The 22,906-nt window shown below is 32.8% G+C and overlaps 2 protein-coding genes across 2 annotated transcripts; one reads left to right on the top strand and one right to left on the bottom strand.

Annotated features, from left to right (window-relative positions):
* Positions 1–1,677: 1,677 nt before the first annotated feature.
* On the bottom strand, positions 1,678–15,509 carry LOC136983717 (V-type proton ATPase subunit e 1-like). The gene is made up of 4 exons (XM_067280547.1): positions 15,279–15,509; positions 12,841–12,888; positions 6,061–6,147; positions 1,678–2,115 (listed from the first exon to the last, which is right to left on the bottom strand). Exons 1-4 carry the CDS (start codon positions 15,374–15,376, stop codon positions 2,109–2,111), a joined length of 240 nt encoding a protein of 79 aa, XP_067136648.1. The 5' UTR covers positions 15,377–15,509; the 3' UTR covers positions 1,678–2,108.
* A 370-nt stretch (positions 15,510–15,879) lies between these two features.
* LOC136983614 (uncharacterized) lies at positions 15,880–16,585 on the top strand. The gene has a single exon (XM_067280406.1). The coding sequence runs from the start codon at positions 15,962–15,964 to the stop codon at positions 16,547–16,549; it is 588 nt and encodes a 195-aa protein (XP_067136507.1). The 5' UTR covers positions 15,880–15,961; the 3' UTR covers positions 16,550–16,585.
* The last annotated feature ends 6,321 nt before the right edge of the window (positions 16,586–22,906 follow it).

The following is a 22,906-nucleotide window of genomic DNA, read 5'->3' on the forward strand; positions in this document are numbered from 1 at the left end:
CAGCATAAAATAACCGTACTGTATCATAAAAAATGAACACGGGGTGCGTTCTTTTATTCCTCCGCGTAACTCTGCGCGAGCGACATCCGTTTAAAAATTCTTGCGGAACGTGTTCCTAAATTCCGGTGGGAGTGGGCACTGTCAAACGGCAAAAACGGCCGCTTGTAGCAGTAGTTTACGGTGGAAAGCGACATGGCGTCCTCCGTGGCTCAGATAGTTTCGTTTCCGGGTCCATTATGTTGTTTAATGAATGAAAATTTAGAAACTGTGAAAGCGAGAGTTAGCGCACGCGGTGATGCGTCTTTACGAATTTTTTTCGAATGGTAGCCGGCATTCAAACTTTTTTCGTGGCTATTTTGAATGTTCTTTCAACAAATAATCCATTTTATCGTTAAATTTTACAATTGGGACCCTTTTGTTTTTAAAAGCTCATATTTCAGAATTATAGATTCCTCCAGCACGATACGATCGATAGTGCGGGCGCCGCCATCTTTCTTTCTTTCACCGTCGTTTCTACAAACAGCATCGCACTCCCGTAGTAGCGGAGACGCAGAGCGACCGCTATTAAAGAACGCACCCATGGAGCAGTCACCAATTATGCCGAAAAGTCCGTTGTTCGCAGCCAGTCCGTTGCTCGAGTCACGTAACGGCCAAACAGAAAGTCCGTTGTTCGCAGCCGGTCCGTTGCTCGAGTCACGTAACGGTCAAACAGAAAGTCCGTTGTTCGCAGCGTAAGTTATACGAGGCACCACTGTATTTTCTTATTAATTTCTCTAACAAAATATATTGAAAAATATCGTATTTAAAACTAAAGATATTAATAAATATACCTGATTTTCTTTCATACGAATATAATGATAATTTGATTTTTGGTGAATTTTTTAAAATAATATTCCTGACTGACCAGTATTGCCCTCGGTTGTTTTACAAACTAAAAGTAAACAAGGGGGCGTGGAAATTGGTCAACAAAGAGTTAGAGTGAGTGAAAAAGACTCCAGACCTATGTTCAAACCCGGCATAAGTATTAATAGTTCTCTCTCAACTTGAAAAAGGTGGGTTTTTGAAGTAAAAATATTAAGCTTGGAACAGTAGAAATTAAATTAAAATAAATAAATAATAAATACATTATAAGTATTTATGAATTAAAAAAAAAATTACACACAAGAGAATTGAACCCGAGCACGCAAGCGCATGAGTCAGAGAGCGTTACCACTCACGCTACAGCACGCTCGAGACATAGTACGCGTAACTTATACATAAAGTGCTAAAGAAAACTTTAAGTTCATTTTTCTCGATAACATTTGAGTATTGCACTTTAGTATTTTACAGGTAGCACACTCACATGGTGTACTACCTCCACACCAAAGATCATCAAAATCCGTTTCCCCAAAGCCGTAGGGTCTCCTTGTAAGAAGGAATTTTTTGAAATTTCCCCCTCGTGGGAGAGGTTGTTAACACTTCCCCCGCAATTTGCATCTCTGTGCTCCCTTATAGACTTCTGCTCTAAAAAATGCCACCAAGGTACCATTTAAACGGACTATTCTAGTATCCCGTGCTTTGTTAACAAGAGTCCTATTACATGTAAAAGTCACAGGAGCTGCCAGATTGTAAATCATGCATTAATGATAATCTTTTTAAATTTTTCTGTTGCTATTACTTAATAAAGAAGTAAATAAGTTAGTAGTTGATTTTTAATATGGTCAATAACTTATGACTTAAATTACATCGTATAACATTCTTATTTTTTGAACATTTTATTCTAATACAGTGTACAATACTTCACACTGAATTACTTCAATACAGAAAATTTTTTATAGATGTTTAGATGTATATGATGTAAATATTTACTTTATTTAAATTAATAAGTTATGTTTATTCATTTATTTGACTCTTCAAATAAGTAACAAAAATGTACCTCAATTTAAAACATTAAATATACTGATTACACTTTCATTTTTACATTCTATCATATAATATACATAATAAATCATATTTACATGTATCTGTGTGTATATATATATATTTCTTGAAGTATGAAGTGTTCTTTTTTTTAATAAAACAAGTCTTTTGGTCTTTAATTTTCACTGGCTATTATATAAATGAAGTTTTCAACGCCTGCAAGATAAAAAAATAAGAAATTAAATTATTTATTCAACAATACAGAATATCGTATCTTCAAATGCTTTAGATTATTAAATTCTCAATATATTTATTAAGTAACTTGAAAGTAGAAAAACCTTTATACAAAATAATTTATATACACTAAACTATATTAGCATCATTTATAATACATATACACTGGTCGACAAAAGGATGGATGCTATTTTCAATGATTACAGTTAGAAATTGAACTACAGCAGCCTGTTGAAATATGCATGAAATCGTGATGTACTCTGTTATGTAAAACTTTATGCAAATGTTTGAGTTCTGCACGTGTCGGTCACATGACGGCCCAGATAAGAAATTTCAGGCAGTCTGTATGTGTAGTCAGTTCTCATTGGATGTGAAATTCGAACGAGAAGGAGCGAAGTTACGATAATGAAATTGTCGTATATTAAATGTCGTATATATAAATTGTCGTATGTCTTCCAGGCATCATTTAGATGATTTTACTCATGGAAGAATAATCGGAAAGCTGGAAAAAGGGCAGCAAATAACAGATGTTGCCTGTGAATTTGACATCGCACACAGTATTGTTTCTAGGCTATGGGCAGCATTTCAAACTAGTGGAATATGTAGCAGGCGCAAGGGGGAGGTCATCCTAACAGTATGATGCCCCAAAAAGAATAGTATATTGTTCTTTCAGCAAAAAGGAACCGATGCGGCACAGCTGATGAAGTGGCAAGTCATTTACAGGCAACCACAGGAACTAAGATATCCCATAAAACTGTTGCAAGACATTTATGAAAGAAAGGTCTATACACCTGAAGACCTATTGTGTGTGTCCCACTCTCAAGAGTTCACTAAAGCAACCATTTGAAATGGTGCTGTCTGCATCGCAATTGGACTAATGACTGGGCTACCATGCTCTTCTCAGATGAGAGTAGATTCAGTCTGTCATCTGATTCTAGACAGCAACTGAAGCAACTGATATGGCACAAGGTTGGCAGTGCTTATCATCCCCAAAATATTCAGGAAAGGGATTGATATCCAACTTGCAGTATCATGGTGTGGGTCATCATGGTGTGGTGCAGCATCATGGTCAATGGCTGTACGGATCTTTAGGTGCTTGATCAAGAGACCATAACTGGCCAACGGTACATTGATGAAGTTCTTTTGATTGATTTAAATTAGATTTCAACGTGCATATGGAAAAGATACCACCACATTTTGGGTACGTGATGCAGTTGAATTTAAATCAAATTAATTAATAAAACCTGCACTAACCTGCAATAATATTATATACAGGGTGGGCCAACGAAAACGAAATGGCAGAGTTATGTTCATCCAAGCAAATCGCTCGAACAGGTCGATTTTATTCTCTAGGGGGACATCTTTTGCAATAAAGTTTTTGAGATTCTGAATACAACAGACAACAAAAAATTTTAAAAACTCATTTATTTTTTATTAACTAAACAAACATTTATTTCGGAAAAAAGTAACACAAACTATTAACAAACATAAAAAAAAATCTTTTAAGCTAGACCACATATGCAAGGAAAAAAAATTAATAATAGTTTTTTTTAAACTCAACGGTTAATCGTCACAATTGTTGATATTGGTCAGATGATAACCCAAGCATATTTCATGAAGTTCATAGCCAAACTCCGCAAAGGCTAAATGTGTGGGCCGGAATATTTGGAGATCGACTACTTGGCCTCATTTTCCTAGATGGTAATCAAATGGGAGAAAGTTATTTAGATTTACTTGAAAGTGTTATACTGTACTGTACATCCATTACTTATTGATATCGTCGAACATGACGACCGATACTTAGAAGACCGCCTTACTTTCCAATAAGATGGAGCCCCCCCATTATGCAAGACCAGTTACAGAGTTTTTGAACACTGCTTTTTCTGGGCATTGGATCGGACGTAGAGGTCCTTTAGAATGGCCGGCTAGATCCCCAGATCTTAGTCCTCTTGATTTTTTTCTTTGGGGACATTTAAAAAGTAAGATCTATGCAACCGAACCAGGATCTCTTGAAGAATTACGACAAAGAATTATAGACAAGTGTTGTCAAATAACACCCAAAACTTTCCGAAGTGTAAGAAACCATTTTGAGTACAATTTGTATTACTGTATTGTATGGAGGCTAGTGGTGCTCAATTCGAACATTTATTGAATACTTGATAACTCTTTCTTATGTTTGTTACTTTATTTGAAATAAATGTTTGTTTAGTTAATAAAAAATAAATAAGTTTTTAAAATTTTTTGTTGTCTGTTGTATTCAGAATCGCAAAAACTTTATTTGAAAAGATGTCCCCCTTGAGAATAAAATCGACCTGTCCGAGTGATTTGCTTGGACAAACATGATAATTCTGCCGTTTCGTTTTCGTTGGCCCACCCTGTATATATATTATTAATAATATAAAATTGCATTTGTAAACATTTTTATGCATCAAATACAGCTAAAAAGGTAAAAAAGGCTTTATTTTGGAGAATCAGGAATGGATTAATCCATTTTATATTGTTTCTTATGAGCAAATTTGTTACAGTTTTACAACAAATTGACTTTAGAACAACTTTTAGGAATGAAATATGTTCAAACACCAATGTTTCACTGTATTATACAATTTTGACTAATGGAAAGTGTTATACTGTCATTTTGTATTTAATAATTATGTTTTTTGTCTATATATTTTTTAATTTTGCAATTTTAAACTTTATTTTAGATGGTATAAAGTTACAAAAAAAAACACATCTTTCAATCTGGAATAAATTAGAAATAAAAAATATTTGATTGATAATAATTATGAGGATTTTTTTATTTATAATAGTATCTGTACTAAATGTTACAGAACATTATGTATTTTATATGTTTAAATCCATTTGAATTATCTATTAATTTCAATCATCCATGGTAATAGTGTTCCATTCAGAATTCAGTTTTTAAAGCATCTTAATACATACAATATGAATTTAAAATAGTAGTACAGTGAACTCATGTTAATATGAATTGCTAGAGGAACAGTAATTAGTTTGCTTTATCACTTTATCGAAAACGTCAAGGTTGTATAATTTATGGAGTTAAGGATTAATAGGCAATTGAAATCTCTAAATTATAATATTTTGGATTAATTTACTAAATAAAGTTAAATTTATTTTACAAAAACAAATTAATATTCTAAATGATTTTCAAATGAAACAAAATGAATATTTGCCATTTAAGTGTGGAGTAGTATATCAGAATGATTAAAGAAAACAAAACTAAAAAAATGTGTGATTTTTATTCTGTCAAGGATTACTTGAAAAAGTAGAAAACATTTTTTGGTGAGAAAAGAGTAAAAAGTAGCCAAACTTGGCATCGTCATATGCACCTCCCAATATGCAAACAAGCTTGTGTTTGCATGAGATTGCATCCATTTAAAGGAGTGGGTCTTTAAACTTTAACTCCTATTTTCTGAGTACAGCTAAAACCAGATGTTTGAATTGCTCTACAATCAGAGGTCAACTCATCTTTGCTTACTAGGAAAAGAAAGTCTATTCTATTCAAAATAGAACATTTATTACAGTACCGCTTTGCTTTTTACACTTTTTGACGTGAATAATAAAATCATTATTGGAAATAGGGTTATTTCTTGGTTGTTGTGAAAGTAATTTACAGTTCAGTTTAGAGAATTCTGGTAAAATTTTTGTTTGCTTTATCACATGAAAATTAACATTGTGACAAGGACACAATGATCATTTTATTGGTGTTCCCTTTTGGGCTACTCGACTACATTATGCAACATGGTTTAAACTACACTAAAATATTACTTGGTTACATAGTAATTGATTAATTGAATCCTTAAAATTAGATTGTGTATAAAAGTATTTCTCCCAGAATGTGTTTTGAATTCAGCATAAGTGTTCAGAACAAATATATAATTTATAAAAACATGTTACGGTTTTACTTACCATTCATTATACATTACAGTCAAAACTGTTCCACTTAACTGTGGTCCAAAGAGAGGATTCATCTGCATCATATAGGTACACAACCAACTGAAAAATTTGATAATATAAATTTAAATAACTTCAATTATAACTATCTTGCTTATAATTATAAAGTTAACTTATCATGTGTAAAGTTTGCCATTTCCCATTAGATAATTTAACAGATGAACTATTTTCATAGTAATTTTTATACTCATTTATTTATACAGTCATACCTCGGTACTCAAATGTTTCGAAGTCCGAACAAATCGGTACCCGACCAAAAATTTCGAAACAAAAAATGCCCCTGTTCCCGAACAAAATTTTGGTACTCGAACGGGAAAGCCTGCCAAGCCGACGACGACGCCACGGCGGCGGGGCGTCAGTTACAAGACAGTCATTGTTTTGCATGCACATTAACTTACGCTGTATTTTTTGGATTAGCATCCTTTTCTTTTGATTTATTAGCCCTTAAACAAGGGTCCCAAGAAGGATAAAAGTGAAAGTGGTCAAGTGAAAAGGAAAACAGTGAGAACAACAATCGAACTGAAAAAAGAAATCATTGTTAAACACGAAAATGGAGTGCATGTTTTGGATCTTGCTGTCCAATATTCTATGGCTAAGTCGACGATATCGACTATTTTAAAGAATAAAGAAACAATGAAAAAAGCTAATGTTGCAAAAGGAGTGACGACGTTGACAAAGCAATGGCCTCAGATACTTGAAGAAGTGGAGAAGTTGCCACTTATTTTTATAAATGAGAAACAGATACGAGGTGATAGCATTAGTGAGATTTATTTGTGAAAAGGCGCTAGAAATCTATGACGATTTAATGAAGAAAACCCCTGGTACAAGTACGAGTGCTTTTGTATTCAAGGCTAGTAGAGGGTGGTTTGAAAATTTTAAGAACCGAAGTGAAATACATAATGTAGTAAAGCATGGAGAGGGAGCTTTCAGACAAGGGGCTGAGAAATTTGTCGACGAGTTTAGTAAACTTATGATGGAAGAAGGTTGTGCACCTCAACAAGTGTTCAATGCAGACGAAACTGGGCTATTTTGGAAGAAAATGCCGAAGAGAACCTATATTACAAAGGAAGAAAAAGCACTACCAGGGCACAAACCAATGAAAGATAGGCTTACTCTTTTGCTGTGTGGTAACGCAAGTGGAGATTTTAAGGTTAAGCCATTGTTGGTTTATCACTCCGACAACCCAAGGGTGTTCAAAAGGAACAATATTATGAAGAGTAAATTGCCTGTTATGTGGCGTGCTAATTCAAAGGCCTGGGTGACTCGGCAATTTTTTGTTGAGTGGGTGCACGAAGTTTTTGCACCAAGTGTGAAAGAATATTTGCAAGAAAAGAACTTGCCAATAAAATGCCTTCTCCTATTAGATAATGCTCCTGCTCACCCTCCAGGCTTGGAGGAGGATTTAGTCGAAGAATTCGACTTTATTCGGGTTAAATATCTGCCACCTAACACAACCCCTTTGCTACAACCAATGGATCAACAGGTCATTTCTAATTTCAAAAAATTGTACACTAAATCCTTGTTTCGAAAGTGTTTTGAAGTCACTAATGACACTCGGTTAACTTTGAAAGAATTTTGGAAAAATCATTTCCATATTCTTAATTGCGTTCATCTTATTGACAATGCATGGAACCAAGTGACATACCGCACCATGAATTCAGCATGGAGGAAACTCTGGCCCGACTGTGTACCAGAGCAAGATTTTGAGGGCTTTAATGAAGAAATTGTGGATGACATTGTTTCTATTGGACAAAGCATAGGCTTGGAGGTCGACAATGAGGATATTGAAAAGCTCGTGGAAGACCACAGTACCGAGCTTACTACAGAAGAGTTGGAGCACCTTCAAAATGAGCAACAAAGGATTTTGGCTGAGGATATGTCTTCGGGGAGGAGGAAGGGAAAAAGGATATCCCAAGTTCAGTGATTAAAGAAATTTGTGCTAAGTGGGGGGATGTGCAAGCTTTTGTTGAAAAATCTCATCCTGATACCATGGTAGCCAATAGGGCTGTACACCTTTTCAATGAAAATGTCATGTCTCATTTCCGTAAAATTCTGCAAAAAAGGCAGAAGCGACAGACAATGGATAAGTTTTTAATTAAAGATTTTCCTGCCCAAAAGTGACAGAAAAGGGAAACAACCCCCGAAGTTCCATTACCAGATGTTTTTATGGAAGGGGATTCCCCTTCTCGACAGTAACTCCCGCTCTTCCTCCTCACACCTCCATCCACTTACGCCATCATATCGCAATCAAAAAGGTAAGTTTTCGTATGTTAAAATGACTTCTTTAATGTTTTTACTATTTATTGAGAGTTATATATGTGTTATTTACTACTTGCCTAAAAACGAAATATCATTTATACTCTAATCTGTTATGTTACTAGTGAATCAACTAGGGATTGGAACGCATTAATCCATTTTACATTATTTGTAATGGGAAAAAATTATTTGGAGTCCGAACATATTGGTACTTGAACCTCTTTCTGGAACGGATTATGTTCGAGTACCAAGGTACCACTGTATTCTTAAAATAAGAATATAACGAAAATAAATTAATTTCAAATGTTTATATGTATAGTGATTATCACATCTGATAAATCAACAAGCAAGAAAATTCTAATTTATTTAAGGCATTTCAAGTATATCTTCATATTTAAAACTGCATTACACAAAGAAACAATCTATTTAACTTGCAACAATGTTTTATTTATTTATAAAGAAATAGAATTCTTATTAATATCGTTTAGAAGACTTAAAAAAAGGAAGAAAAGCTTTTGAAGTCTTCAATGTTGTCTCTCTGTACAAACTTTCAAATAAATCTTTTGTTTATTATAGTAAAATATTGCTGTTTTGAATAATTGGAGTTTTAAAAGTCGCAATAAAATAAGCTTTTCACCTATTTTTTTTTCATAGAAAAGAATATATATCTACAATGATAAGAAATATAAATTCTATACATATGTACAGTTTTTAGAATACAGAAGGTTGTTTTGGCCTTAATGTTCTTAATAGCTAATGTTCAGGAAAATCTCTTCCTCCACCAGTTATCATGCTCTATCTGCTTCCTCTGCTTTTTGGTTATTGCCTGATATGAAATTTTCTTAGGCAGAAGGATTCTTCTTAAGTGAAGTTTGATACAATGTCTCCCATTCATCATTGCAAGCTTTTCAAAATCTGTATAACATTCGGAATCAACAATTTCCAAGGCCCTTTATAGTAATTCCAAAGGCACAAAAATCCATGGGTGATGCATCAAGTGATTTAACAGGCATGTCAAAAAATGGTATTAACTTTACACTGGTTTCTTCCTCCAGCATTTTCATAAATGTTAGAATTGAATTGAGGTATGACTTGATGCTTTGAAACCAACTTCTCGCACAATCCCCGGGAAGGATAAATCAACACACTAAAAACCTTTTTTATATCCTGGTACTATTTGTACTGGGATATAAAAAAGGTTTTAGCTTTGATGTTTTGTTCTAATGGAACCATACCTTTGTAGTCTTCATGCCATAAAACAAGAGAATTTCATATTTGAACATGGGCTCCAGTACTTTACTCTGAGAGTAACTAGAGTCACTTTGACCTTTGAACCAACTTTCGGCAGTTTTAGTTTGCCATTATAGTAAAAATCTGTAATGACCATAAAGCCTTTTGCTGAAACTTTCCTTGCATTCACAGATCTAATTGAAAAGTGTTTCTGATCCTTTGGGTAGTAGTATTTTGCTCAAATTTTGTGCGAGTTTGAACTATGACAGGTGAAATGTGGAGGTTTGTTATAACTCTTGATTGTTGGAAGATAAAGTACCAACTACCTTCTGAAAATGAAGAGTAACAACTTCCACTTCTCACCTGTCAGGTACCGCACATCTACAGTTTTCAACAGTTGGTCTTTTTTCTCTCTGTATACGGTGAGGGGGTAACTTGGGGTTTGTACACACATCCCTAGCACAACACTGTTTGAAAATTGGGTATATCCCATTTTTTGAGGATATTATGGGATATCCCCCCCCATATAAAATTTCACAATTTTTAAGTGTAAATTCCATTATATGATTGTTTAAAAAAATTCAAGCAAGTGTGCTTGTTGGCTCAAATTTGTCAGTGGATTTTACAATATTGAAATTTTCAATTTGTTTTGTGCCTTTTGTCAGGTTTACTTTAATGAAAACTGATAGCACAATTTTTCTTTCTTGTCCTAGCTTTCCTATCAACCAGGTGCCATTGTTGCTGCTTTCAGATTTTAGCCTTTAAGACCCAATGTGTTTTGTTTTTATAGATTAATCTTTGCATTTAGTAACGTTTATTTAATAGAACTTATCTAAAAATATTTAAACTCTTTTTTAACTGTAGGTAAGCAATCATTTGTAAAATGACAAACAATATATGGAGGTATCTTGGTACTTGAACATAAATTCTGGAAAAAAGTTGGTACTCGACTGAACAAATGTGACCTGAAGAACAAATTTTCGATTAATAACACATTCTTATTTCGTCATCCATACAAATTTTTTTACGATAAAAATAAAAAATATCTGATACTCTAATCAAGATCAACAAAAAAGCTGAAATGACAATACTTTGTAAAGAGAAAACATCCTGGTTTAACTAAATATTAATGCAGAATTCAGTACTTTTAATTGTAATTGTTAATTATTCATTGGAAATAAATTATTGATTTTTTTAATAAACATATTTCTCTTAGTAATTAAAAAGAATAGTATACTTTTGCTAACTTCTGAAACCTAACCCTTTGTTTCATATAGCACAGATTTGCATAACACACACTTTTTCAGAACATAACTACTATGTTATATGAGGGATACCTGATGTTTTTTCTTTTGTAGCTTTAGATTTTTGAAATTATGTGATTAACTGTTAATAATGAAGTGTGTAATGTTTCTTTGGTTACTAGTGTTTGCTCCATTTACCAAGACATTCACATTCTTCATTATGACAGGTCTGACTTGGAGAAGGCTGCAGTTTACAGGTGCCATGGTGCTCAAACTTTCAGCTTCTCTAAATTTTCCTTTACCTATGACAATACAATAGACTCCTTTCTTTGAAATGTCAAAATTCTTCATTTTATGCCTATAGTTATATTTTTGTCCTTCCCTTTGGAAAGGACAAAAATGTACCCCTTAAACTAGCTATTAATTTAGGATGGCATAATGTGAAGTAAAGACGAGTATTATATGATATTTTACTTAGCAGTCTATCCTTTATCATTACACTTTCAATAGATAATAATTGGCACATGCATACAGAACAAGCGCAAATTTTAAATTGTTTCTATAAAACTGAAACAATCCTCTATAGCTGCTCTAACATCAAGTTAAATATTATACAAAATGTAATTCTAGCTAGAATTTTTCAAAATTAAATTTTCTTTTTAACCATAAACTTAAAAAAACCTTACCTTTTCCCTCGATGTTAATAGAAAATGCAATAAACAATACCTTTTTTCCAGTATATTTGCCAACAGAAACTCATCTAAAATTTTCCAAAATAATAACAACTATTTAACTCAAGTAACACTCATCGTAAACTGCATAACTTATCAATACAACATACTCAGAACACGTTAGTATTTAATAAACACGGCTGCAAATTTACAAGGTGTTCTGAGTATGTTGTATTAACTCAAGTAACTTATTGAGTTAAACCAGTCTTATTAACCACCTGTAAATCTATCACCAGTTTCATGTCAGCTATTTCTTCTGATAAATGAAATACAAGAGTAGTTTAACTTTTGTCTGGAATTTCAGTAATGGCAATGGAGCTTTTGATGTGATATAGTCCCTATTTACTGTATGTTTCTTTCTATAGGTACTACCTTTCCATACGCTGACATTTCTTCCATTTTTTTGGTGACATCCAAAAGACTGAAACTAAAAGATCCTGTAAGCAAATGCCTGTGGAATCTTTAATATTAATAATTAAGAAACATTCTCTATTTGAAAGCAAACATATACACAGAATGTCCCATTAATTTTAATACCATTAGCACCATTTTAATACACATAAATATCTTAAGAAATTTGTGTCCTACCAAAAATATGTTACAGACAAAATTTGTACTGTATTAAGGGGGCCACAAGATGGTGTTATTATTGACAAAACCGATATCAACTTCAATTTTTCAAATGAAAATATGTATTTTTTAATACACATTTAAACTACAAAAAAAAATAAATAAATAAAGATGTTATCTTCTTATAACTTTACTTTTTAAATATGAAGGTTTGAAGTTAAGAGCTGACACTTATGGAGGGTCAGACATTTTGGTCTCTAATTCAAACAAAACAAGGCGAGCATGTGGCCCTAAACACAAACAACTTCTTGTCAAATAATATAACTCATTTCTCAAGTGTTTTCAAAAAACGAGCCTCTGAAATTGAATGTTTAGCTTATAAGTCTTTTGAAGTTTCATATCTCCTCAGAATAGTGATAGCGGATAAGATGCTAAATACTGGAGCTACATGATATAAGTTTGACCTTTGCAACTTTAGTTTTCTTTTTTAGTGTGTAACCAAAACATTAAGTTTTGGAAGTGATCACCTTAAAGAGATTTTACTATATATAAAATAAAAATTTTAAGAACACATTTTTATTTATAAGAGGGAATCCATAAGACTTGACATTTACTGATGTTTCAAAATTACAAATTCAAATAATCATATTTAAATGGTTATATTCAGAACTAGAAGAAAAAGTATAATAAATCTTAATACTTACAATAGATAACAGCAAACAGATGTGGTTATTAACATTGTTTGTATTATCCTAAATAAAATAAGAAAAAATTTATTAATTTAAAAAAAAATAAAAATTTAAGAAATTAAAATTCCAAATTTTTATAATAAATAAGTTTATATCAAAAACACTCATGTGGAATAAAATAAGTAAATAAATGCAAGATTTAAAAAAATGTTTATTTGATTAGCCATGAATGAAAATGAATTCATTGGGATTCCTGACTCTGAGAAAATTACTAATACTAAAATGCTAACTTCAGGAAGCCTTTTATTAAATAATAAGGAAATCTTTAATTGAATAATAAACATTTTTGTCTTGATGTAAGACAACATCAGCTTTCAGTTTACATAAAATGAACCAAAGTTTCAAATATGTCCTGTGCATTAATGACATTCAGATATTTTCCGACTATATTGATGAAACATTGTTCAGCTACTCTGATAGTATTTGTCGTACTAGCTTTTGAGTACTATCGTTCCAACTTACTGTGGCCTCTTTTCTACAGCCCATTGCAGTAATACTGTGCTATTACTGGGGTTCTAGCTAATTTGGATCCTACATAGAAAAATTCATTGTTCTCTTTGTTTAATTTGATCATGTAAATACTGCACCTGTTCTTTGATAAAATATAACCATCTAATCCCAATTTGAATGTCATATTTTTCATTAAACAGTGTTATCTTATGTGCTATGGTTTTACCAGTAACTTTGCACTGCTTTTTTATTTCCCTCTGACCTATTTCAATATTAGATTGTTCATTATGTTTACATAGGCCTACTTGATTTAGGTTGGTTTTAACTAATCCTTGTATAACCTTCTGTAGGACTCCATGTATACAGGCAGAATAAACAATTAAACTGATTTCTTGTTCTGTGTCAAGGGTGATCTTTTTAGAAAGGTACAAAATGTAGCCAATTTATCAGCTATCAAATCATTGGAATATCAGTGAACATTCAAATTGATGCTGCCTGGCTTTCTGTACACTTTGGTACATTATTGCTTATTTGCTGCAAAAACTTATGCTTAAAAAGTTCACTTCCAATGGACTTTTAACTTTGTTAACAAAATCTTCTATTGAGCCATTGTTCCTCCAAATAATAATCAAAACTTCCACATACCTACGAATTAGTTTGATATTATTTCTGTATTTCTTTACCACTGGTGCTTCTACCTAATCTACCACTATTTCCACTAAGTCACCCAAGGCTGGAGAGCCCATTTCTATTCCATGTGAGAGATAAGTCAAATATTATAATGTTCATAAAACGTGCCACCACTTTATCAATACTTAGGGTGCGACTATGCAGATGCAAATTTAGTAACGAGCAAGAGGTTGTGAGCAATATAGTTCTCGCAAAGGAAGACCATGCACAAGTGAGAAGCATCGCGGGTGAGACCAAATTTCTGGTTCTCGCACATATCCAACAGGGTTTGATATTTATCACGTCGCATCTCTTCTCGACACACATTCTCGCTCACTCGCCTCTGCATAGTTGCACTCTTATTCTCCTTCAGCTGCAAATTATCCCTCTAGTTAACACGATGGCTGCTTCTATTCTTATGGAAGGAAAAAGACTAACATAATCTACAAGTGATAAAATATCGTCTTGACCTACTTCCACACATAATGGGACTTTTATAAACTTTGTTGGATAAAAGTACCAAACAAAGTTTATAAAAGTCCTATCCAACAAAGGTGTTGGGCTTTTTATAATACAACTGGAAGAAATATCTAAAATACTTAATAAGATATGCAATAAAAGTAATATCTATGTATGTTGCATAAGTGATGTTTCCCTTCCTGCTGAATATACATAAAATTTTTTAATCATTACATACATTTAATTAATATATAACCAAAACATAATAAAAATTAAACCCAATATTAATTTGCAGATTTGGGAATGATTGCAGCTTCAAACAAGACGGTCGAGACCTCACAAGAACCGAAGATTGCCATCGTCGAAGTAAAAAAGTCAAAGTACCGTTGAGGATTTTGCGGGTCATCAAACGCAATCGTGAAGATTTGACGATACACATAGGATCTTTGATGGAAATCAAGTGGAGGCAGAAGTGTGTCATTTTACATGATAAAAGTACCGTACCTAAGGAGTTTATTTATGCAAAAAAAAAGCAACATGGATTTTCTTTTAGATGCGCCACTATCAAAGCAAAGCAGAGATATGATAAATGATGTAATAATATTAGGGAACCCTATACTTTTACCAAGCTAGATTTTAGCATACAAATTAGCATTAAAATACATTAGATTAAAGGGAAAATTTTTGAATTATGTAGATTTTGATGTTATATCGTTATTTTCCGAGTATTAAACGTAGAGACGACAAAATGGCCATCTCTATATCTAATAAGACTACTTTAAAGCACAAATATTACAAAAAATAACGGAACTTACCCTCTATTTTCGCTTTTAGATACGAACCACGGAACCGCCCCTCCTACAATTATCCAGAATACCGTAAATAATATTAAAGGTAAAGGTGAAGCGGACATTTTACTCGGTTGATTTATAAATAATTTAAACGAATTAAAAAAAATTTCTTTAATAAGTTGTGAAATAGACAAATTATTCGACTCTCGATCATATGATTTTTTTAGCAAGAGAGACGACGAAAGTTAAATCTGATTGGCTTACGCGTATCACGTGATATTATGTGTCTTAAAATAATTATGTAGTTAATAAATTTTGTAAAATAATTTTTTAGAAAATTTATTTTTAAAGATATTTTATTTTAAAATCAATTATTAACATAAAATCATTTAAAACACTATTTTTACGAAACTAAATATATCTTTTCAGATATTCAGAACTAGTTTCGAATGCATATTTCTAGGCACAATTTTGAAGAAATAAGTATTAAAATTTAAAACACAATTTTTTATTAAGGGTCTATACTTTATATTTATTTTAATTTCTTCATATTATGTATTATTAATAAATAGTGATAGTGCGAAAATGACGATAGGTTTAAACGAGTAGTTCTGTATGTAATCACGTGTCAAGATCACATGCTTTGCACTATACGTAACGTAAAAACATTTTAATTATAATTTGTATGTGATTTTTAAGCGGGGAAGATGGTTTTAGCCTTTATAATCGCTTCGGCAGCTCAATCGCCAGTTATTTTATATTCAGTGATGTACGGGGAAACGTTTATAAATACGCAATGCGAGAAAGAAGAGGGACGAGAAGGAAGCGACTCCATTTCTTTCATTAGAAAACAGAGAAACTTATTGGAAAAAGACGTGGTGAGAAAAGTTAAAGTAGAATTCGATTTTAATAATTCGTGCGTATTGCCTTCGCCGTTTGGAACCATCGAACCCTTTCTAGATTCGAGAGAACACGAAACAGGTGGAGTGTTTTCTTATCGATTTCAAAATGGAGAAGAGAAAGTCATTTGTTGGCACACGTTGAAAGGAAGAATTTATATCCTTCTTTGTGAAAAACACGAAAATAGAGTTTTGGCAGGACGCATTCTGATAACGCTGGTTGCAAAATTGCAGGAGTATTTGCCGGCTGCAAATGTTATACTAATGGAACCGATAAACAAAGTGGAGATAGTTGCTTCTCTTGTTAATACTTTCTTACCAAATGGACAGTTATTATTTGTGCATCATCGTCCTTTAAAACAATTAGATAAAAATTTACATAAATTAGTCTCCTAGTTCAACAATTCGAACCAAAAAGTTAAAAATATGATTAAAAAAAACCAAAATTAAAGTCGATTTTTTATAATGGATATTTCTTTTAAATGATATTTATTTTTATTAAGTATATTTAAATATATGATGAATATATGATGATTATATACTTGTTATAATTGTTGATTGAAGGTGTAAAGAATATGTACTGTACAATTAATTTATGTGTACTTTTTTAAATTTAAAGTTAATACAAATTTATATAATAGTTGCTTATTCCTTTAGTTTCTGAGTATTTATTACGTTAGCTAAATTAAAGTAAGCTCTCGTTCTCCCTTCTAAAATCTTGCGCCAAATATGTCCTGTGAGGCAGGTCCACTAGTATATGGTTTAATTTTTCACCCACATCCAACCATCTTGCAGTGCGGTAATATCGATCTTATATTGTGACCGAGTTCTGTATATACATGTTCCAATTCGTATATCTATGAAACGTATTCAGATGGCGTGCAGCACATTTGTATGTGTTTCTATTTTCGAGACAATTGTAACCAATTTGGTAATAATGACAGTCTTTTATGGAATGAGTTATCTAACCTAAGTTATTTGCCTCTTATCATGAAAGGATACTGTTACTGTATATTTCTCAATCTAATATGTGCTTCAGCCACAGGCCGACTGGATAAAATCACTGAACACTAATTTTGGAATTTAGGACCCCCAATAAAGTTTTTCTCTTCTAATACGTATTTTTATATAACAATAACTTGCATCCCTCCACGTAATCACAATGATCATCTTTTAAGAATTCACAAAATCAGTCAATATTTATATGCGTTATATATCTTGTTATTATATTAAAATTTAAAAAGTGTCGAGAAGATTCTAAATGTCCATATTTTTATATTAATTGACAGAACTTAAAGTTGATAAAAAAGTACTTAGTGGTTTAAAGACTACCTGATATGTGGCGACCTCTGTTAACCAATTTTGAAAACATTGTTATTACTTTTTCGAAATATTCGCTTATTGTTTATTACAATAAGCTTTCTTTTCTATTGTACGAAAGCAGAAAAGAAAACTTATTTTAAACCGTTTAGGACACGATACATTCTCCGAAAATATTACATTAGATTACAAAATGACTTCTTTATCAGATTACCTGGGCACAGTATTGAATACTAAAATAAATCGTTTACTTTTTATATACTTCAGTGCTGCACCGCTTGAAATCTTTTAATTCTATTTTATTTAATGTTTACATATCTAAATAAAAGCAACAATAATATTTACTGTATGTATTATTAGTATGTGTACTATACGAAAAACTTGCAGCGTTTCGAGAGACTTTTCCCGTATTTTAGTTATTTATAACAATTTTTTTGTAAACAATGTTAGCTTTTTATATTACTTACAATTGTTTAGTTTACAGATAAAATTTTCTAGTTAAAGAAAACCAATAATATGCATCAGGGCCATGGAAAGGTAAGAGACACGTGCCGACATGATGGAGCGTTAAAATTCCAAAATTATACATGGGAGAACTAAATTCATAGAAAACTGCCACGTACTATTATGAAAATGTACATTGAAATGAATTTTGAAGACCCTCAAAAATAGAATAAAATTTATTTTATAAAAAACTAAATGGTACAAGTAAAACCTTTGTTAAGTCTGGCTCCTCCACTCGAGATATGGCACGTGACCATCCTCTATCTCTCCACCCCAACGACTTTTCACCACCAAATTTAATAGCATCAATGCCTCTTATACACAAGCTACCATGCCAAATTTCGTTTCTTATTATTTTTCCCATCCTGAGATATTAAACGAAATAGATGCCAACAAACACCCACATCCACGAAATTTTTTACTTTTTTGGTTTAAGGAGGTCTCAAAATGTGGAGATTTGCAAAAAGCTCGAAGTGTCAAGTTTGTCACGATTCCAATACTTTCCCTTGTTATGTAAACACTCAATTCGTTGCTGTATTTTTCATTTACTGGATCTTCTGACAGTTTCTCTTATTTTGCCTTCGTCTTGCCATTTCTTGTAGAATGTATGAAATCTCGATTGTAAATCAAACGTGAATTGTTTGATTTACATTCGAATTGTTTGAATTTATAAAGAACGACAAGGAAAATTGTTGAATAAGAATTGAAATTCTTTGTTGGTATTGTCACAACATTTTCTCGATTTATGATTTTTTGAGAAATAAATATATTCAAAAATCATAAGTGCCAATATAAACTTTAGGTTGTAATTTTTTTAATTTTTAGTTACTTCGCCCTGTGAACAGTAAGAAGGCCATTTTAATCATATTCATCGTAGATTTAGTCAATTGGTGAGAAAAGTATTTTGACTTATCTGGGTCGAACCTTTTCCCAAATAAGTTTTTTGAAGTTTTGGTCGAGTGGATAAACCATTGAACACTGGTAGTTAATTTCGGGTTCACGCCTGAATAACGGGCTGGCCACGTGGAATTTCTGGGTTTTCTTCACGTTAGTAGCCTCTAAATAGAAGCCACTTTTCCGTAAAAGACGTCCCGGGAGGCATGCCCCTTGCCAGATCAACCATGTACCATTTTTTAATAATTAAAAATATAAAAATATTTAAAATAAGTTATCGTAATAGATGGCGCCACACGCAGTTTTAAATGTTGCCGGGAAAGTTAAGCAATTCTTGGATTGTTTTTTCTTGGAATCTTAAGGCTCAAACGACGTTTCAAGCAGACGATCCAAAATACAACACTTTCATTTACAGAGTTACACTTTACATAAAAACTTTTAAATGATTTATGATAATAGAAATACAAAAATCACTAATGCAATGTTGTTTTCAATAAGCACGGGAAATAAAATCTCTTATTCCAGAACGTGCACAAAACACAATAATATGAGAGGAACACGAATCTGCAAGATAGTCCTATCAACGAGTCAACTAAAGGAGCCTTGAGGGGTATTCAGGTTTGTTCGTGGAAGAGTTTAACTAAACGATCGCTAAACGATCTTCGACTTTCCAGATAAATCGAATGATTATTTTGGGGTCTCTTGAGATCAGGTTAGAAACTCTGGTTTAAATAATAAAATATTCAAAAGTTCAGTGGCGTACGGTCATTGGAAGCGATGGAAGCGCCGCTTCCACCTTCCAATGACCTTCCCTTGTATTTTATAAAATATAAATTTTCATATTTTAACGTACTTTGTATTAATTAAAATTAATATTTTATTATAACTGCATTATGTATCTTTTACAAATTTCTATACTACATGTGAAAAAAACGATAAGATTGCTATTGTATATTCGAATAATTCAGTGGCGGAAAGAATGTCGAAACCGGGTCAGTTTCCAATCAGCCAGATTATATAGGCATTAGCACATGCGGTTTACAGTGCACCAACCTCACCCGGTTTAGCTGGTTGAAGCAACACACGCTTAAAGCGTCCAATTTTATATCCCGGACCGGTTCTGAGCTGTTAGCCACCTGCGTGTCAACTTCCAAGCAGCCAGATTATAGGCATTGGCGCATGCCCTTTACAGAGCACCAACGTCACGGTTTAGCTGGTAGAAGCGACACACGCGTAAAGCGTCCAACTTTATATCCCGGAGCGGTTGTGGGCTGTCAGCCGCCTGATAGATATTCGGCCACCCTCGCCCGATTATGTGAATCGTGAGCAGACTAGATTAAAGCGGGCAACCCCCGGCCCGCGGGCCAGCTACGGCTGGCGAAAAGTTTCTATCCGGCCCGCGAGATCTTTAATAGATTATTAAATTGGAAAAATAAGTAATTAATAGTTATTTTTCCAATTCTTTGTAATTTTCGAAAACGATAAGAGAAATAAATGTAGTAATTAACTTTTTATTTATTTATTTCATATTTGCAAACTTAAAAAATTACGAGTCACAAGAAGGCGTCAATTAACTACTACGGCCCGCGGAAATAACGTAAAATTTATTCTGGCTCATGTTATAAAAAAGGTTGCCCACCCTAGACTAGATTTATAACTTAACCCAACCGATAGGAGTTTACTGGCATGTTTTTATGATAGTTCTGTATAGTTGACGGGAGTTTTAAAAAATCCATTAAAATATTTGATATATTTATTCCGCGTTTATTCTGCTCTCCCATCTTATATTACTTACGGATTTCGATGTTAAACCGGTGATATTACGATTTAGTATGTCCTATCTGTAAGGGGATGCAGATAAAACGTGTACAATTCTTGTACAATGTTAAAAAATTAACTGTTACTTTGGCGTCATCATTTACAACCAAATTTAATGAATGAAACGCACAAGGTACAAAAAAGCTCTAGAATTTATTTTCCTTAAATTTACGATCTAAGTATCCGTTGTCATAAAAATGTGTCTTTCCAATGTTTTCCCAAGACTACAGATATTCAAGTACAAAGTAACTGGTTTCGACTTATTTCTACTTAAGAAGTGACTAAATAATTAAGAGAATAGGGAATGGGGACATAAATAAAACCCTGTTGAAAGAGCCAGAATTTTACTTAAACAAAAGCTTGACCGAACCAATCACTCGCTCAGTACAGTGGGAAACTGATTTCCGTGTACACCTGGTATTAAAACGAAATAGTTAAAAAACAAATGACTATTAAGTTTAACATAGTTAGATTTTTACAGCTACGGTGAGAAACGTTTAAAATTTACAACAGCCCTGTGGCGTCCTTTGAGATATACTAGTGATGCGACAAAAGAGGCATTTGACATTGACCGGTATCGACACCTTCGGGATTTGGACACACTACATACGCACACACTACATACTTACCTGGACCGTCTCTGATTCCATCCATTAGCTACTCGTATCGAGCTATTTGACTAAGTGGATTGTTTTAAAATTTAAAAAGTAAAGAATATTTTATGCTATTTTTATGTACGTTTCTTTACAAAGCTATATTTTAATTATAATTTTTTTAAAAGTATATTAATACAATTGAACAATATATTGTACCAGGTATGTATATCCATCGCAATTTTATTTTACCGAGTAAGTTTTTATAATTTATCTTTAATTTTAGCCCTTATATCGTGGCTAGCGATTCAGAATGTAATTGTGATATTAAAAATACATTTACAGAAGTCTACAGTTTTTACTGACTTATCGAACAAATGAATACGAATGAACCCTAGAGCAGTGATTCTTAACAGGGGGGCCGCGGCCCCCTGGGGGTCCATAAGAAGTTTGCCGGGGAGCGCCAAATTATGCAAAATTTCCTTCGGAATATAATAAAAAAAAAATTGATGTATAACCGAATATCGTATTGAAAAGTGAAATAAGAAAGATAAAATTTTCCTATTTAGTTTTTTTTATTTGTTTTTTATTTCTTCCTACATACAACTTTGTTAGTACAAAAGAAATAAATGCAAATATGCCACTTACACCGCAGTATTTACTTCTTTTATTCCAAAGTAATTCTAAGAAACTATTAATGCTTGGAATTTTAAAAATAATTATGCAAAAATAGTAGGCTTAGTAGTAGGGTTAGAAAATTTAAATATTTTTGCAAAAGTTATGCAAAATCTTTACGACAAGTTGTGGGTGTTTTAGTTTAGTTTTAGCATCGGCTTTGGATCTAATAATAGTGCATTTCTTTCTTATATTGTGTGTTTAGTTTTAATTATTTATAATTAACCCACAAAAATGAGCAAAAAAACAGAAAGGAACACTAGAAAATTTTTTTAATGTAAGTAATCACGGACCGGGACTTTCAAAAAGAAAATATACTGAAGAAAATACTAGTGAAAGTTCCGACGATGATACAGTGAAAAACGCAACGGAAAAAAACCACAAGTCCTAAACTAAAGGTATAAAATTAAGTAACATTATGTGACGGACGAAAGGACGACGGTGTTCAATGAAAAATTTTTCGAGTTTGTCCCTCCATTTTATCAAAAGATCTGTTGGAATTCTGACCCATAAAAATTATTTCCCACGAACTTGCTTCCTCGTTGAGGATGATCCATCTAGTTAGACGTATGCCACCTGAAACTTTTAGAAGAAATTCACGTATTGGACACCCGACCCTTAACAACGAGATTCTGACCTCATGGAAAAAACCCGAGTGGAAAAATAAAACGAACGAACGATGACAAATCCAGCAGTCGTCGTTTAATTACCGCGAATCCAACCCTGAACCCTTTCCGTCATCTTCCGAAGCGACCCCACCCAGGAGACCGGGAATTTATACCGAGAACATAGTGCCGTGCGGATTATTTTCTATTGTGAACTGTTTCTTCTGATTGTGAATCTCCGTGGACCATATCATCTCAGGGATACCCGACGACGGCTCCAGGACTCTCACCTTTGCTTAACCAAGGTATTTATCAACTCGCGAATCGTTTGTAAACTCTCTCTC

This window comes from Centruroides vittatus, unplaced genomic scaffold (genome assembly GCF_030686945.1).
Source record: "Centruroides vittatus isolate TY-2023 unplaced genomic scaffold, ASM3068694v2 contig_884, whole genome shotgun sequence".
Taxonomy (NCBI): Eukaryota; Metazoa; Arthropoda; class Arachnida; order Scorpiones; family Buthidae; genus Centruroides; species Centruroides vittatus.

Bases quoted from the DNA above. Each gene is read 5' to 3' on its own strand.
- LOC136983717 (XM_067280547.1), bottom strand. From the start codon at position 15,376: ATGTCCGCTTCACCTTTACCTTTAATATTATTTACGGTATTCTGGATA. The intron at 12,889-15,278 runs GTAAGTTCCGTT...TATTTTATTTAG, and splicing joins TCTAAAAGCGAAAATAGAGG to GATAATACAAACAATGTTAA. The intron at 6,148-12,840 runs GTAAGTATTAAG...CAAATTTTTCAG, and splicing joins TCTGTTTGCTGTTATCTATT to TTGGTTGTGTACCTATATGA.
- LOC136983614 (XM_067280406.1), top strand. From the start codon at position 15,962: ATGGTTTTAGCCTTTATAATCGCTTCGGCAGCTCAATCGCCAGTTATT.